Source organism: Papilio machaon, chromosome 3, assembly GCF_912999745.1.
Source record: "Papilio machaon chromosome 3, ilPapMach1.1, whole genome shotgun sequence".
Lineage (NCBI taxonomy): Eukaryota > Metazoa > Arthropoda > Insecta > Lepidoptera > Papilionidae > Papilio > Papilio machaon.
In genome coordinates, this window is record NC_059988.1 from 7,509,950 (window position 1) to 7,527,249 (window position 17,300).

Below are 17,300 nucleotides of genomic sequence, written 5' to 3' on the forward strand. Positions count from 1 at the left end.
GATTATTTAGAATCAAATAAAATACTTAGAATATTTATCATTTGTTTTATTTAACTTTACATTTGCTTCGTTATTCTTTTTAGTTACAAGATGCATTTTTCTCGATTCTTTCCATTTAACATCTGACCATTTGTAATCAATACCGTGAACACTACACATATGTTTGTTCAAACTGGTGCTATGTGTGAAACGTTGGCTACAAGTTGGACACATGAATGGTTTGTCTCTAGTATGAACTCTTTTATGCCTTTGAAGGTCACCATTTGTATAGAATGATAAAGTACATAGATCACATTTATATGACTTTTCTCCAGCATGTCTGAAATAATATTATGTTGATTAAATTGAACACTTAAATGTATGGACAAATGAACATTTTAAACCATAAGTGGGCGAAGTCCTTAACAAGTGGATGATTTCTAACACTTTTCTTAAAACCTTAATACTGGTTGAATATAGGTTGATCACACTACAGACAGGCTCTATCTCTTCAACAAATAATTTCAAAAAGTTTAAAATTTACCTTTTTAGATGTATAACTAAGTTTTTCTTTGCATGTGTTTTGTAACCACAAAGATGGCATTCTACATTCTTTTTAACATTATGCTTTTTCTTATGGTTTATTAATTCTGAACTTGTTACAAATGTACTACCACAGTCTTCACAGCTGTAATTGTGAATGTTGTAATGTCTTTGCATGTGTGCTTGTAATGATTGCTTAGATTTAAGCAACTTATTGCAGATATCACATGAGAATTGAGCAATTTCATGAACATGTAAATGTTTCTTCAAACTGAATGCATGCTTAAATTGTTTTCCACACACAGAGCATGTGAAGAATGTTATACTACTATGAGTCTTTTTGTGTGCAGCTAAACTGGATGACTGCGTGAAACTTTTTCCACAATCGCAATTATATGGACGCTCTCCATTATGTGTTCTCATGTGATTTATCAAAGTCTGGCTGTGTGGGGTAGCATATGAACATTTTGTACAATGATAGCGTCGGTTGGACCCAAATCCAGTCACATTACCCAAATATTTTCTTTTTTGATGCATAGAAACTTTGTGTTTTTGTAATGATGCTTCATTTTTTAGGGTTTTATTACAGTATGGACATTTCAACCTATTTTCCGTAGTTCTCATCAAGCTTGTTCCTAAAATTTAGTTATTATTAATATTGGTTCCTAAAAGATTTTATTTGTATCATATAACATGTTATGAAATTGCAAATACCTGTAACTCGAGTGCCATTTGTTAAATCTACATTTTCTTCGTTTGGTCCGAATTCCTCTTTCACTTCAATTTCTTCCAGTTCATCATTACTGTGTAAGAAAGTCGCATTAGTTTCTAAAACGTCCTTATTGTATAGAGCAAACTGTTTTTCAAAATTAATGCATTTTTCTCGAAACTTCCAGGCGATAGTCACGTCTTCGATGCATTTCTTGCAAATGAATGAAGGTAAATGTTTTTTGAATTCAAGTTTTATTTGAAAACATTCCAATATTTTATCTATTATCCTTATTGCTTCTTCATTTTTAGAAAACAGGTTCAGCGTATGTTGTCCTTTTCCAAGACATATACGACAAGCATGTAAATATTTTAAAGTAGGAAGTAAACTATCCGGGTTTCCCATTTTCATGCAACTAAAAAAATTGTGAGAATAATCCTAATACCAAACACTAAGCTGTTAACATAAACAAAACTATTTGTCATTAGTTTGATTTGACATTTAAACTCAACGCAGATAACATAAATAGCAAGTTACTGTAGCTTAAACATAGAATGATTAGTGCATATGACGTTGAAATTGGTCCTTGTTAATTATTTCTAACTAATTAAAACAACTCACCAGTCATGCAGTTACAAGTATTTTTTGTACCAGAAACCCAGAGCTGGGCATTAACTCGTTAATCCGTTAATCGTTAATTAACGAAGTTAACATTTTCCTTAACGGATTAACTTTTAAGTTAAATTCAAAAAGTGTTAACGCTCTTGTTAACTTCCGTTAAATTTCACTTCCGTTAATTTAGTCCGTTAATTGTAACAATAGACACTTATTGACGTGTTGTCATTTTATAAATTATGCATCAGGCTACATTCGTAAGTTCGGCTATGTTCGGGGACCGTCGGCGAGTCGAATGGTGACCGAGAACGAGAGAGAACGAGAACGAGCGAGTGCGAGTGTATGTAGGTTATACAATACACCGAGCGGCCGGGAAAGACTTGATCAAAAGAGTACCGCAGAATCCTTGTTAGAAAATAGTGACGATTTAACCAAACTTACCTCTATCAAATATTGCGAAGTTTAGGCGCTAGACACCTTCAAAGTTTATTAATTATTTCACATTTACACAAATATCTCGAAAAGTCTATATTACATTTTATTCACATTAAAACTAGTTTTCATTTATTTAACATCACTTTTTTTTAGAACATGATTTTGTTATAAAATCAACATAAGGTACGAAAGTACTTTATTCTAAATACAATAATTATACACTTTGTCTTATACGTGAAACGCAAAAATCTAGTAAAAAAGATAAACACTGCGTTGAATTGCAATCAAAATAATCAAGTGTGCATAACTCTTCAACGTCGTAACTAAATTACAACTAAACTTTGTTGGCGACGAAAATGTTTATTTTAATATTGAAGTTTAAAGACGGCAAAAAATATAAAAAAAAATCGTTTATGGTTCATTTGAAAAAGCGTACAAATAGGATTTTTTTGTCATTGCGTAGATAAGAAACAAACAATGAAAAATAAATTTAAAAATACGAAAGACGAAATGTGCACGCAATAAACATTCCTCAAAAACAAAAGGGATTTAGGTGTTTATTACCGTCGTTTGTTTTTTTTGGGGCTTCTTCATAGTAAACGAAAAATAATTTTGCATTTTAAAAATATGAACAAAGGATCAAATGGACAGCCCGCACAGAGAATGCGATAACGAACTCGATGGATTTATGGCCCCAACCCTTCTAATGGTCGGGGATGCACGTGCGCTGCACAAAGACAATAGCGAAGATAATTTGTTTGTTTACAAAAAAAAAGTATACGATAAAACGAGAAAGAATGAGGAAAAAGATAAAATAATTATGTTAGTGAAATAATGTTAAATTGTGTTATACTAAAATTAATATATGAAATGAGCCGCTTATTTTGAAAGTGGCCTAACTCCATTTATCTTCAAATCGAGATATTGAAAGTTTTGCGTTTCAATGAATTTAAAAATATACGTATAAGATACTAAGGAGTCATACTGCTTAAGCGTATCTAAGGATGTTAAATTTAAAGTTCCTGTTAAAATAGTTGCATTTATTAAGTAAATAACGTGCGTTTTCTTATCAAGAATGGAGTTGGGCCACTTTCAAAATTAACAGCCAGATTCATTATAAAATTTGAAGGTGCCCAAGTCCATTCAACATAATTTAAGATGTTTCAAATTAAAAAAAAAATACGGAATTTGTTTAGCATAATATGTTGAAAACACTTCGGAAACATAATTTATGCGATTCAAAACATTTTTTAATTACAGAACATAGAAAATTACAAACATAAAATTACAAAACAATTTACTAGACTACCCCGACGTGGTAATAAATTCAGAACTTTAAAATTTTCATTTTCATTCATGGATGTCTTATAAAAAAATTTGTATGGTTCATTTCTGACAAAACGCATCCAACATATTCTTTGATTTCTTTCTTAACCAGTTTACTGATTCTCCATCAGAATTTTTTACTCTTTTAAAAATAGCGTCTTCTAATAATTTTGTCGATACAAAATCTTCCTGTCTCATTTCATTTAGAATAAAATTATTACCCTTCCGACACTTTTTAATAATCTTGTAATAATTTTGGGGAACGTACAGTAAATTATTTTTTTTTAATGCCGTTTCTACCACGGCTAAATCTCTATCATTTGGTAAAAACGAATGTTAATATCATTAAAAATTTATGATCTATAATTTCTATATTATTATCCAAAGCTTCGACAATTTTCAACCACATTAAAGCTACTTTAATGTTTCTATTTTGCCCGGTGCACATGTCACTTGTAAGCTATGATGTGTTTTTCACTTCTTAATTTTTTAATATGTTTTAAGATGCATGAAACAATAACTTGATGTAACTATAAATGGAGTTGGGCCACTTTCAAACTACACGGATCAGTTATTTAATTAATTCGGAAAACTTATGTGTAAAAAATTTATCGTTTTTTCTCTGATAATCTGAAGTGTTTCACTGATAAATAACATGAAGTTGTACATGTAACCATGGTAATCGGCAAAAAAATGAAAAACGGAGTTAGGTCACTTTCAAAATAAACGGCTCAAATGTCGGCACAAGTGACCTTTACAATAACATAAAAAACAATCTCAAACAAAATGCACTGAAAAGTAACAAAATAATGTCATGAAAACCCTCTAAACTCTAAAGAAAGTTCTCTTCTTTCTTGTAACATATCTATATTGTATAATTATTGTTATTTCGCAGTCGGTGTCGGCCGAAGTAAATAGGTGACATTTTATATTTGAGATGTATTAAACATACTTACGTTTATGTCCCTTCTTACTGCATTTTGTTTGAGATTTGAGATTGATATTCTTTTGAATATTACCATAATACGAGTATGTCTCACTGTTTAATAGAAAACTTGTGTTGTCTAAATTTAGTTAGCTCTCTAATTCCGTGAAGATGGATGGTCGATAAAAAAATGACTGAAAAGGTCAATTGTCCATCATTGTCAGTGAAGTATATAAGTGTGTGTAACTAGTGCATGCTATGTCATTAATATCGTACAGGCAGTAGTACATCACCCCAATCGTCAAAATTTTATTTGAGTATATTATATAACTAAACTATAGATAGGATTAGCGCTCGCCCGAGATTTCGTAAGCGCAGTAAAAAAATAGCCTAAGTTCTATTGAAAGTCTCGACAAAATTAGTCCATATGATTCGGAGATTATTCGTATGGCCATTTCCCGCTTGCGCCCTATACTAGTAATATAAACCAAAATTAACTTTAACTGTTAACTTTAACTTGCGTTAAATTTTCTTAAATTAAACGCTTTAACGATTAACGAAGTTAAATTTTTATTTAACGAATTAACGATTAACGAAGTTAACTTTTTGATTAACTGTGCCCACCTATGCAGAAACCCTTATTCGACAGAACACCTTTAACAAAATTTTATCACAATCCGATCATACGTTTTCAGGCCCGCGACTTCGACAGCGCAAAATTAAAATAATATGCCCGCACTCGTTACCTTTCAGTCAAACTTGGCCCAGCCTTTTCCGATTACCAGCTACAAAGCAGAAAAAGTAAGTGGTTTAAGAAGGGATAAGAAAAGTTGCTTACACCAGTGGGCCCTAGCCTAGTAAGAATATTCGTAAAATCGCCTTCGTATCTTCAATTACTTTAAAATCAGTATGTGATTTTTCGTGTACTGTACGCCCGACACGCTGCACAAATTTTGTCGATGACGACAAACGACAAAGAGTACAATAATATATATACAGAAATACGATGGTTAGAACTGTGGTAGACGCCAGCAACAACATCAGTTGCATTGCACGAATTGGCCGGTTCGCCCGGTGAAATACCACGACCACACAGAAGACATGCGTGAAGTAGAAGTAATTCAGCGTATCGTCTGATGAGTGTGGTGGCGGAGGCCTAATTTGATGATGAGGATGGGAAGGGGAGGTGGATTTGATGAAGGAGATGCATAGGAAGGTTAAGTATTCACTTTTTGTGCGTCTCCTCCTTCGTCGATTGAGGGTAGGCAACGCATCTGCAATTGCGAATGTCTATGGGCAGCGGTCGCTTCGCCATTTCGTCGAATTCATGTGGCCAGTTGCTCGTTTGCCACCTTGTATTATAAAAAAACGATGGCGTTTATCACAAATATTCATACTAGATCTACTGTTTTCCAATCAATTAAGCCTCTGAGTTTAAATTAATTTATATTAACATTTTTTTTACATTTTTAGTATCGGCCAAGGTTTGTAATTTTAAATTATCTGTTTTCTTTTTTATAACGGAAATGAAAATAAATTTTAAAGGTAATAAAAAAATAACCAATAAATTTCACTGTAAAATGACACTTTATTTTGCAATAGCAATTAAGCTTCTGCCTGTGCCTTCAGTTTCTTGATGTAGGATTCCTTCTTTTGCTTGATTCTGTTCTTTCTCTCAGCCAAAGTCAACTTGCGCTTGTTCCATCTCTTCTGCTTCACCTTGTCCTTACTGGCCGCCTCCTTCTTCTTATGGGATGGATCAGCTCGGATTGCTTCATGTGCTTTTTTGTAGTTGGTTTCAATCTGTTTGAAAATAAGGATAATTATAATCATATAAAACAAAATAATATCTGATGTATGGAGTAAAAACTGCAATGTAGCAATTACATATGATCTCTGAAAAAATTAATTCAGTGATTAATGAGATATAAATGCCTTCATTTTGTCCAACTTCGGACACTGCACATAAATGAAATGAACAGTAATTTGGTTGGACGTAATTCTTTATTAATACAATTATTTTATACTTACAGCATCAGCATTTACTCCGAGTTTAATATATTTGCCAAATTGCCTCTTGAAAGAATCTTCATCTTCTTGTTCAAGATTGCGCATGTATTCAGCAACATGTAAACCAAAGATGTGTGCCCTGATGAAAACCAAAATATTGCATATAAAGCCAATGACAACATTTCATGTAAAGAATTCAAAACTATAACTGTGATGTAGGAAAGGGAATAAATGTCCCTTTCTCTCTAAATTACAAGTGCAATTAAATTGCATCATAATTTTATGTGGATATTTAAATGTAATCAAGACCGGTTTAAAGAAACTAAAACAAGTTTCTTTTCACAACCAATAACCTTGATATTTATGTTGCTCCCATTGGGCTGTTCGATAAATAGATCTTCTATTAGTCGATGGATGAATGGAGCCATAGATAATTCTTAGTATAGCAGAAAAATCCAATCAAATACCTGTGTACTTCCGCGTTGAATTTTTTCGATTCAGCATCATATCCAGGGAACCTCTTTATGGAATGCGGAACATTTAGGCCACCATCCACTGCCCCCTTCATGGCGCCAAACACACGTGCTCCTGTTGTGGTGCGGGCAAGACCCACATCCAGGTAACACCTAAAATTATAAAGATTATTTAAGTGTGTTCTAAATCTATGGAGATTTATTTGTGAATAATAAGCTGCTCAGTTAAAATTTGTACAATATTACGTGTGACATCAGAATTTGTCAGTCCGCCCGTTTGGTTTCATCACTAACTTTAAAAATCACAAGATGCTAAAACTTAATTTCAAAGTTTACCTGAATGCTCCAGGGCCATTGTCAACAGGTTCTACATTGTACTCATCACCAGTGACTTCAGTTGCTCCAGCATACAAGGAGTCCAGCCCTAGCCTCTGCAGTAAACGTCTGGCGAGTAACAAGCCTGTGCAGTATGCTGCAGCATAGTTAGTAAGACCTACCTAAAAGTAAACACATATTATGTACATAACGACAAATTTGAAAGAGATTATTAACAAAATCATTTATTAAGTTCAGTTATGAACATATTACAACATGGTTTTGTGCATTTGTACAGTGCTTCAGACCGCCCGTTCAAAATCATCATGTAAATTAAAAAATAACAAAAAAAAACAAAGTTTATAAATTACCACTACAATATACAAGAAACTTGTATTATAAATAGAACTATTATGCATTAGTTTGACAACTTACCTTTATCCCATACTGGGGAAGTTCATGTGAGTATGCAGCACACACAATGTGGTCTCCTTCAATCCTTGAATAAGCCACCTGGCAGGTAACATCTTTGTTGGACAGACGCACAATGAGACGGTATTTAGGAGTGTTGTATTTGTTCTTGTCCTGAAGTAAAAAACACATCATAAAGCATACTAAAGGCCTGATATAAAAGTTAACCATACACATGTACAACGCAATGATAAGGTTAGATGCAAAAATTAAACTTACCTGAACAATAAGGCGTTTGCGGGCGTAGTAGTCAGTTTTACCTTCACGGCGCCTCTTGAACTTAACTTGGTACCTCTTAAAGTACTGCTTATTCTTGACTACTTTCACGAAACCCTGAAAACACGATTAAATATTATAAAGACTGCAAAAACCTTACAAAGTGTCTAAGTACATACTAAATTATCAGAGACACTGTATAATCAATAACGCTACAGTCGAATACAAAACAACATGATTGTACACATAGAACATGGCACAATTAGTTAGTTTTGGATCTTCCGCAGCATCAGATGACGCGCATGTGTCGTAATTTCATCATATTTTTATCGGTTGGTTAGAACGATAGCACAATATTTAACACAACAATTTAAATGGTAAAGTGAGTGGCTAATGCAATATGTGGTATAACCTATCCACTTTTTAACACTGAATCATTCACTAAAACAATGAAATAAGTTTATTTTCAGAGAAGTATTTGTTCGTAAAAGAATACCTAAATCTTATTTTATAATCTTTTGCTCACCATTGTAACAAAATTATAAAATTTCAAGTAACTCGGTTACCCACCGAAGAAGGAGACCGGAAAGGAGCCTTTTTGGTTTCACATCAAAATGACAGAAGTTTGATTGGTGTTACCTTACCTCGTTAATATAACAATAATAATTTTTTTAAGGTATTGCAACACCAATAACTTAAGTCACGTCACGTCGTAAAACATTTTTTTTAATTCCACTTTATTTTAACTTATCGCTAAATAATTTATTCTCCAGCACAATATGAGTTATATGAGTTATAATTCATAAATAGTTAACAAAATAGAAATCTTACCTCCTTATGCAATAAAAGGCAGATTTATAAGAAGGCTTCAGATTTTAGCAAATGAACAAAGAAAGAATTTATTTCCTGATTAATCTAAAAAATCATTCTTTCTCCCACTAAATGAATTTCACTTTTTGTAAATATCACTTGTGATTAGTTAATTACTCTTTCGGTTAACTTCATTTCGGTGTTAGTCAGCTGTAAAAATATGTGTAAAATGATTTTAAATACTTAGTATTTTTGGAAATAATTGTAAATAAATAAACGTATTCATCGATTCATCGAAAAAAAAGATTGTTGATAATTTAAATAAAAGCAAGCTAAAAGTTAAAAACAAACCAAAAAAGTAATAATTTGTCTATGAATCACCTTTTACTATTTTTCTGGTAAAGTTAAAAACATACATCTATGGTTCGTTATGGCTTCCTCCTTTTCATATCCTGAATTATTTTTGGCGGGTTTTATATTTACCTTGCCCTTTTTATATGAAAAAAGCAATGTTTTTCGATATTACTTAAAGTTTTTCTTATACTATAGTTATGTATTGATAACGTGTACAGTTTTATTGCCCGTAGTGTTTTTTTATCCTCGTGATGTTACGAATCTCATGTAAAATATTGATTATTTTTTACGTCCGTGAAAATCTTGTATAATCAACAATTTTAATTTTATTTCTTATTCTTACAGTGTCGCGTCTCGATTTTGTCGTTATGCTTCGCGTATTGTTGGTATAGAATGGGAATTACGAGGATTGGAGCACTGGGATAATGAACAGTGTTATATAGTTATTTCGAATCATCAGAGCTCATTAGATATTTTGGGCAAGTTATTTTTTTTTAATACGAACAATGTTTGAAAATTATTTTCTAATTGAATTTATTACTCTTTTATACAGGTATGTTTGAGATGTGGCCTCGAATGAAGCGGTGCACAGTTGTAGCAAAAAGACCCCTAATGTTTGCTGGAGCATTTGGATTCGGGGCTTGGCTTTCGGGTCTTGTTTTCATCGATCGTCTTAAATCTGACAAAGCTCGCCGACTAATGAAACAAGCTACTGACAGAGTTATACGCGAAAAGGTATGAAATGTGATGTTAATTTAATTTCAAATAATTGATTATATACGCGAAAAAAAAACCCTACTGAGACAGCATGTTAAAAATATAAATGTACATATTTAGAGGCTTAATTGTGTCTTTCAGACTAAGTTGTGGATATTTCCTGAAGGTGCAAGATATAACAATGGTAATATACAACCATTTAAAAAAGGGGCATTTTATCTAGCCATAGATGCCCAAGTACCTATAATGCCTGTTGTTTTTAGTCAATACTACTTTCTGGATAATGAGACAAAAACTTTTGAACCAGGTATGTAAAAAATATAAATTACTTTCCCTACAAACACCTTGAATACTACCTACTGTTTCAAATTTTTCTGAGAGCTCAAACTTTTAATATATAATAACAAAGTTCATAATTATTGTTTAGGTAAAGTAGTGATTACCACATTGCCACCAATATCAACAAAAGGGATGACTCGGAATGACTTAGAAAATCTGTCTGAAATGGCACGTCAGAAAATGATAGAAGTATTCAATGAAAGCTCCAAAGATTTAGTTAAGCAAAAGAAAATCGCAATTTAATTTATAGATAACTGTGATCATTATTTACATCATTAGCATTAAATTTGTGTTATTGTTAATTATTTTTAAGTTATTTTATTACTCAATAGGTAAATATAAATATTTGCCCAAGCTATACACTTATGTTTAAAGTGATGAATTATCTAGTCAAATTTATAAATCTAATATATGTTTATGGTTTATTAAGGTTAACAGTATTATTAAGCAAAATGTTATTTATTTTTAGCTACTTTTAATTCCACTGTATTAGTTTAATTATAGAGCAAATAAAACAATTTGTGTGAAGAAATTGTATATCAATATTTATTGTATATCAGTAGGGGATAAATTTAATTGCAAATTAATAACATATACTACATAGTGATGTGTACAATTAATTGGAATTAGTTATTAATTATCTAAAAGTAGATATCATTTAATTTTGAATGTTTTCATGAACTGAGATGAATCTTGCCATTTTAAAGCTTACAGAAGCTAAATAATTTATATAACCATTTATGCTAGTCTTCTATATTGCATAATATTTACACTTATATACATTATAAGTTATTTAAAAAGACAGTGTAGTATTATTTAAATGTAACATTCACTTTGTTTCAATAAATATATGAAATCAAATAATGTTTAATTCCAATTTTCACCCCAACCCTCATTTTCATCACAATCTTCATCTGGAACAAAGTTCAATTTGCTACTTATATCTTGTAATTTGTCTGTCTCTGTACCAATGTTTTGTTTTTCTATCACTGGTGCCATATCCGCAAAGAAGTCAAACTCATCTACATTTCTCTTAAAATCTATTTTTGTACTTTTTATGTCCAACTCAGAAATGTCAACAATATGTTTTTTTGCTTCCATGGCTGCTTTTTGTAACAAAGTTCTGCCTGTTAGTGGTTTTTCAATGGAGATTGAATGTTCAACTTTCTGCATAAGATTACCTTTATTAATATCACTGTTAATGATTGAAGAAGTTATTGTATCAATATCATCAATTTTATCTGATTCCAGTGTAAGTTGTCGATTAGGATTATCCCAATCACCCCACTCTTCTTCAGAATCAGATAAAATACTTGTGCTAGGTTCCACATTTTTATCTTCATCTTGAGCTTCTCCACCTACTGGTGTGGGCCGTTCATTTAAAGCCATTGTTTTCTCAAACATTAAGGCAACACCAGTATCATAAACTTCAGAACAAGGGAAATCACTTAATGACTTTGTTGTTGGATACCTCACATCTTTGTGCACATTAGATGTATCAATCAAGATACTGTTTGTCTTAGGTCTGCCGTCAGTGAAAAATTTAGATCTTTTACCTCCTATTACAGTATCTGCACCTAATATTGGTACTAATTCACTCAAACAAACCAATGTTGATGCAACTAAATTGTCATCTACATCTTTTATACCAAGAAGTAACTGGAACAAATGAAAAAATTATATTCCTTGAACCATACTTATTTTAGATAATACAAAAATTAACAATTAAAATACCTCGGGTAAAATATGATGAGAAAGTTCATCATGGGAAAAAACATGAACAAATTTAGTAAAATGCATTAAAAGGATCATTCTGACTTGACTATCTCTTACTCCAAATAATTGCAATAATCTTGGCTTTACATGTTCCTTAAATACACCTAAGCTAAAAAAACCAGTAGAGTCTTCATTCTGCAATCTTTCTGTAAGAATAAAAATATTTGTAATCTATATATATAAAAGAAAGTCGTGTTAGTTACACTTTTTATAATTCAAGAACGGCTGAATCGATTTGACTGAAAATTGGTGGGCTGGTAGCTTAGGACCAGGAAAAGGACATAGGATAATTTTTACCCCGTTTTTTATTTTTTATTCCGCGCGGATGGAGTCGCGGGTTAAAGCTAGTTAGTTATATTTAAACTAATTAATATTTGTTAAGTATGCTTATAGTAATGTCATACCATTTCTAGGTTTTAAAATGTATGGTATGACATCTTTTCTTGCTGTTGCATCCAGAAGTGTTAGCCTTGACAGCAATAGTCCGCCGAGCTGTTTTGCAACAGTTTCTTCATCATAGTGTTTTAGATTTGTTAGAATATTAGAAAAAAATTGACTTTTGTCGTCTTCTTTCTTTAGAGGCAAATAGTACAGGAATTTGTAAATTGAAATAAATTCATGATTGAAAAAGTCATGCTGCAAAATTTCGGACAAATTTGGTCTGTTCACAGGGTTGCTATTTTGAAGACAATCTTTGCAAAACTTTTTAAACTCCTTCAAATATGGTACATCACCTGGAAAGTTACAAATAATACATCAGTATATGACAGAAAAAAATTATAGCATGTAAAATATGTAATTAGTGAAGATAATTACCATCATTCCGGCCTTTGAATGCATCAAATACTAAAACTGCATATGCATATTGGTCTACCTTGGATGTAAGTTCTTGTGACTCTTCATCTGGATCTACTGCTTTGTCATATCTAATAAAAATATTGCAAATAAAAAATAAAAGTTACAAATTTTATATTAAATCATTAATTTTTATTCTTGTATACCTGTGTATGCGAGCATGTTTCAAATATGAGGGATTCAAATCAGAAAATGTACACAAGTATTGCAATCCTCCAAGCTTCCACTGACCATCACCTGATACATATATTGAAGATATACTGACATTATTATGTGACACACCAGCCTAAAATATCACATTAAAAACAAAATAAAATATACAGTACACTAAAAGTTTATTTTTAACATGGATTATGCTTTTTAAATAAACCTTTATTCCATTCTCAATCAGTCTGTATTGAAATATTTAGTAAAGACCTAATTTACATGTTTTTATATGAAATGTGACATACTTGCTCATGAAGAAAAACCAAAGCTCTAAGGATGTTATTTAATCCAATGCAAATTTGTAAAGGTGTTTGTTCATTTAAGACTTGTGATAAGGGTTGTACATATTCTGTCACTAAATGAAATGTCTTCTGCTGCCATGAAGATATATATCTTACAATACCGGGGTGCCGATATTTTAGAAGATTCTGAAAAAGCAAACATGTTAATTTTATGATAAATTTCACTATAATTAACAAAATTCAAAGTACAATATAATACATTAGAACATTTTTCCAATGGCGTTGCTGTTATCCATAAAGGCCCCAAAACAACCTCTCCTTTAAAAACAGACACGGATCCATCATCTTTTAAACTAAAATATCTACAACTATCACTAATCGTTGCTTGAAAATGTGACCAAAAATCTGTGGTTTCGGTAGGTCTCTCATCAATTTTGAGGCCACTTAAGTGAGAGTTTTCATTGCCCATCATTGATAAGTTTATTTGTAACTATAGGCAGTTCTCTTTTTAGACTTCACTCCATTAGACATCATTCCTTTTTATCTAGTAATATTGATAAATATTGGTGAGATGATACTTGAATACACAATTTATATGTGGCTTTGGCTTACTGGGTAACCTGACATTTGATTTGATTTCGATTGACCTTTCAACGTCATAGCAAAATTGACACTTATCCATGTATTTTCACAGAGTATATTTCAACAAGTAGTTAAATCTACGATGCGCAAATATTCGTTTCACCATCTTAACGTTAATTAATTTAAATTTAGGTTTTCAATTATCATCTCAATATTACAGGAACACTTGTAAGGTTGATAATTACTGGCCGAGTACAATCACAATATTATAAGTTCATGATGTAATTGTAGTTCTTCGCCAGTAATTATCAATCTTACATTAAACTTTTACATCCACTGCACTGATTTATTGAACCGAACTGTCAGTGTGACATGCTGTTCAATTTGACAAGTTATCATTTTGTTTGAAGTTTTGACAGACCCTGGAGAAAGATGGCTTCAGCTTTATTGAAGAAAATATTAATATCTAATCCAAATGGTGTTCGCAAGGCGGCTGAAATATTTTGTAACGCAACTAGAAACCGTAATATTCTAAAATTATATTTGTACTATATACTGTTTTAGAATGATTTATTCTTTTAATGACGTTACGTCACATTGTACTTTTAGATTGGAACTATCAATACAAACCAGGCCCATACCCCAAAACCCCTGCAGAGAGAGCGGCTGCTGCAAAAAAGTATGGAATGACCATAGAAGAATATCAACCGTATCCGGAACACATGTGTTATGGTGATTATCCTAAACTCCCGGATATTGGTTCAGATTCTAAGGATCCCTACTATCCTTATGATCAACCAGAGTTGAAAAGGAATTTCAACGAACCGGTATGTAACTGCTCGCACTTATACGCTGGCATACAATTTACTTATTTATAAGTTTGAATCCATATTATAATCATGAAAATAAATAAGTTTTTGTTAATTGTAAGTATCTATACTCTCTTGTAACCGCAAAATATACGTTTTTCCAAATATATTTCACAAATATGTTCTATATAAGTAACATTGTTTTTTAGTATTTAGCTGTATTAATTAATTAGAACATGTTTGGGTTCTCAGTGGTATGGTTTAAGTAGTTTCTTGCGATAATTTTAAACATTGTTATGAATAGAAAATCTATATTCTACAAAGTTTTTCCTTAATATTTTAATTAGAACTAGCAAAAAAATTATCTAGCCTTTAGTATAGGTTCTAGCCTTCCAGGCAAAGTCTGTTTAGCTGCTCTAAAGATTACTAGGAACACTTTACTAGAATTTAGATTACTAGGAAAACACATTTGTTCAAACCATAACATCACATGTACAAAATATGATTTTTTTCAATTCACTCTAATTTTATTAATATTATGTATAAATGTAATTAACGCAATATTATTGTATACAGATTCATGCCAGTCAAGAGATAATTGGTGAAGATCGTTATGACATTAGCATGAAGCCAAGGTTCTCACTTCTACATCAATGGACATGGTTCTTGGGTGTTATTGGTGGATCATTTGCTTTGTACATTTTCTTGGAGGACTACAAATTTGGAAGACCAGTCACTATTAAGCAGTATCCGAAAGACGGACCCCACTATCTGTTTTGTCAAAAGTAGAAGAATTCTAGAAACATTATTTGTTGATGCTGTGAAGCATTAGAAGTTATTAAAAATAGAAATGTTCAAAATGTGTTTTTTTCTTATTTGTGCAATTGTTGAACAAAAAAATAATTTAATGTCACTTAAATTGAATTTTTCGATTTCGAACTTTTCGATTTACATATGTACATTTATCCGACGTTCTTACGGTGAAGGAAAACATCGTGATGCAACCTGCACATATCTGAGAAGAAATTCAATGATATGCGTGAAGTCAACCAACCCGCACTTGGCCAGCGTGGTTGACTATGGCCTAGTCACCCCTAACTTGGGGTAGGCTCCGAGCCCCTCGGTGGGGACGTATAGTGAGCTGATGATGATGATAATGATGAAATTGAATTAGATAGATTCTTGCTTAAAACCTTGTTTTAATTGTGTGAAAACTTATTTGAACATGTTTTCCTACCCATCTGATTATTACAACATTTCAAATTGTCTCATTTTGAATAAGGATTTAAAGAAGGGCTAATACTTTTTTCATACAATAATAGTTTTGTTTAAGGGTTATAAAATTAAAAATGTAAAGTTTTTTTATCTACTTGTATATACTTGTAAAGTATTCATCTTCTAAATCATACAAATCAGCCGCTATATCATCTCTTAATGACATTAATTTTTGATCACATTCTTGTTGTTTTGTCCGAAAGAGTTTAGAATTTTGTGTGATTGCTTCATTCACTGATGGAAAATCATTTAATATTAAATATTGCTTGATGTCCGAGACTAGCTTCATCAAGGATTCACCTGCTCTCACTGAAACGTAAATTTGTTGATTGTGGTTAAAGGTTTACTTACATTTAATTATGTTTAAAAAAAACAACAAATTACCAATATTTGCTGCTCTGACTTGCATTTCAAAAGTGTCTTGTTCAATTTGTGTCATCCTATTTAGCTGTGAATCATTTTCACCTTTGGCAAGCTTAATTATTTCTGAAATATTAAAATATAAATTTAATATCTTAATGTTTCACTTACTATCATAATATTCTACATGATACTCCTACCGAAGTTAATACAGAGAGAGAACCAGGATCGAATTGATCATTGGCGATCCCAGGAACAATGGGATTGCCAATGCTGAATATAGAAAACAACTCTGTGATATCTTCTTTGAATTATAATATTAAAAGTATAAAAATAACCTTAGAGTGAAAATCCCATATGCCAGGATTAAAAAGCCTTAAAGAACATGATAAAATAGTATACAGCCCTCACCTTCAAAATTTTCCAGCATACTTTTGACATCCTCCTTTAGTCGAGTCGTATAAGATTTCAGAAGAGCTTCTTTATTTTGTGGCAGATTTCTGTGCATTTTACTATCTCAGTCTTATTACAAAGAATTTAAAGCTGAAGATAATTTCGGTTAAAAATAGTACACTTGATTCTGATAAAATTAGCGATTTCTCATCGAATTCGTTAATCGTTCAATATTCATTGGCTTAGTATTAAATAGAAGTATTGGCTTACTATAAATGTTTTATTCTCTATTCCTGTTTTTAGCTGTTGTACTTTTACGAAGTATCTAACAAAATAAATAAACAACCAAAGCCACCATTAATAAAATGACATTGACAGATAAGGGGCTGAAGTTGAAATCTTCTAAACATAGAGTACGAAAACCACAAACCAATGCTAGTGACTACAAAAATCAAACAGAAAAAAATATTTTTTGTTCGCAGAAGAAATATCAAGATCACATGTTATTTTTTTCTAATTTCGTGCTTTCAATAAAAACATTTCCCGGAGAATTTGATTAGCATC

The 17,300-nt window shown here is 31.7% G+C and overlaps 6 protein-coding genes across 6 annotated transcripts; 2 read left to right on the forward strand and 4 right to left on the reverse strand.

Moving 5' to 3' along the window:
- Positions 1-48: 48 nt before the first annotated feature.
- LOC106719563 (gastrula zinc finger protein XlCGF57.1) lies at positions 49-1,656 on the reverse strand (the record flags this gene model as incomplete). Its single annotated transcript, XM_014513926.2, has 3 exons — positions 1,237-1,656; positions 524-1,157; positions 49-319 (listed from the first exon to the last, which is right to left on the reverse strand). Coding segments are annotated over exons 1-3 (1,311 nt in total), but the record flags the coding sequence as incomplete, so codon positions are not given.
- Positions 1,657-6,100: 4,444 nt separating this feature from the next.
- Positions 6,101-8,642, reverse strand: LOC106719610 (60S ribosomal protein L5). Its single transcript, XM_014513984.2, has 7 exons — positions 8,544-8,642; positions 8,021-8,134; positions 7,766-7,915; positions 7,352-7,512; positions 7,010-7,168; positions 6,564-6,681; positions 6,101-6,335 (listed from the first exon to the last, which is right to left on the reverse strand). Exons 1-7 carry the CDS (start codon positions 8,544-8,546, stop codon positions 6,138-6,140), a joined length of 903 nt encoding a protein of 300 aa, XP_014369470.1. The 5' UTR covers positions 8,547-8,642; the 3' UTR covers positions 6,101-6,137.
- A 405-nt stretch (positions 8,643-9,047) lies between these two features.
- On the forward strand, positions 9,048-10,480 carry LOC106719562 (1-acyl-sn-glycerol-3-phosphate acyltransferase alpha). Its single transcript, XM_045686645.1, has 6 exons — positions 9,048-9,051; positions 9,232-9,250; positions 9,527-9,660; positions 9,735-9,916; positions 10,040-10,205; positions 10,326-10,480. Exons 1-6 carry the CDS (start codon positions 9,048-9,050, stop codon positions 10,478-10,480), a joined length of 660 nt encoding a protein of 219 aa, XP_045542601.1.
- Positions 10,481-10,915: 435 nt separating this feature from the next.
- LOC106719601 (protein-associating with the carboxyl-terminal domain of ezrin) lies at positions 10,916-13,842 on the reverse strand. The gene is made up of 7 exons (XM_014513971.2): positions 13,577-13,842; positions 13,321-13,503; positions 13,015-13,154; positions 12,830-12,939; positions 12,418-12,747; positions 11,972-12,159; positions 10,916-11,896 (listed from the first exon to the last, which is right to left on the reverse strand). The coding sequence occupies exons 1-7, from the start codon at positions 13,787-13,789 to the stop codon at positions 11,105-11,107; spliced, it is 1,956 nt and encodes a 651-aa protein (XP_014369457.2). The 5' UTR covers positions 13,790-13,842; the 3' UTR covers positions 10,916-11,104.
- A 403-nt stretch (positions 13,843-14,245) lies between these two features.
- LOC106719621 (NADH dehydrogenase [ubiquinone] 1 beta subcomplex subunit 8, mitochondrial) lies at positions 14,246-15,563 on the forward strand. Its single transcript, XM_014513995.2, has 3 exons — positions 14,246-14,422; positions 14,509-14,726; positions 15,285-15,563. Exons 1-3 carry the CDS (start codon positions 14,332-14,334, stop codon positions 15,495-15,497), a joined length of 522 nt encoding a protein of 173 aa, XP_014369481.2. The 5' UTR covers positions 14,246-14,331; the 3' UTR covers positions 15,498-15,563.
- Positions 15,564-16,051: 488 nt separating this feature from the next.
- Positions 16,052-17,110, reverse strand: LOC106719625 (mediator of RNA polymerase II transcription subunit 22). The gene is made up of 3 exons (XM_014514000.2): positions 16,755-17,110; positions 16,368-16,469; positions 16,052-16,292 (listed from the first exon to the last, which is right to left on the reverse strand). Exons 1-3 carry the CDS (start codon positions 16,849-16,851, stop codon positions 16,075-16,077), a joined length of 417 nt encoding a protein of 138 aa, XP_014369486.1. The 5' UTR covers positions 16,852-17,110; the 3' UTR covers positions 16,052-16,074.
- Positions 17,111-17,300: the final 190 nt, after the last annotated feature.

Coding starts and splice junctions, on each gene's coding strand:
- LOC106719610 (XM_014513984.2), bottom strand. Junction 7,916..8,020: donor GCAAACGCCTTATTGTTCAG/GTAAGTTTAATT, acceptor TTTTTACTTCAG/GACAAGAACAAATACAACAC. Junction 6,682..7,009: donor TTCAACGCGGAAGTACACAG/GTATTTGATTGG, acceptor GGTTTTCATCAG/GGCACACATCTTTGGTTTAC.
- LOC106719621 (XM_014513995.2), top strand. CDS start 14,332: ATGGCTTCAGCTTTATTGAAGAAAATATTAATATCTAATCCAAATGGT. Junction 14,423..14,508: donor TTGTAACGCAACTAGAAACC/GTAATATTCTAA, acceptor TTGTACTTTTAG/ATTGGAACTATCAATACAAA. Junction 14,727..15,284: donor AAAGGAATTTCAACGAACCG/GTATGTAACTGC, acceptor TATTGTATACAG/ATTCATGCCAGTCAAGAGAT.
- LOC106719625 (XM_014514000.2), bottom strand. CDS start 16,851: ATGCACAGAAATCTGCCACAAAATAAAGAAGCTCTTCTGAAATCTTAT. Junction 16,470..16,754: donor TATGCTGGAAAATTTTGAAG/GTGAGGGCTGTA, acceptor TTAATATTTCAG/AAATAATTAAGCTTGCCAAA. Junction 16,293..16,367: donor AGTCAGAGCAGCAAATATTG/GTAATTTGTTGT, acceptor TTTACGTTTCAG/TGAGAGCAGGTGAATCCTTG.
- LOC106719601 (XM_014513971.2), bottom strand. CDS start 13,789: ATGATGGGCAATGAAAACTCTCACTTAAGTGGCCTCAAAATTGATGAG. Junction 12,940..13,014: donor AAACATGCTCGCATACACAG/GTATACAAGAAT, acceptor TATTTTTATTAG/ATATGACAAAGCAGTAGATC. Junction 12,160..12,417: donor CATTTTAAAACCTAGAAATG/GTATGACATTAC, acceptor TTATTCTTACAG/AAAGATTGCAGAATGAAGAC.
- LOC106719562 (XM_045686645.1), top strand. Junction 9,917..10,039: donor ACAGAGTTATACGCGAAAAG/GTATGAAATGTG, acceptor TGTGTCTTTCAG/ACTAAGTTGTGGATATTTCC. Junction 10,206..10,325: donor GACAAAAACTTTTGAACCAG/GTATGTAAAAAA, acceptor ATTATTGTTTAG/GTAAAGTAGTGATTACCACA.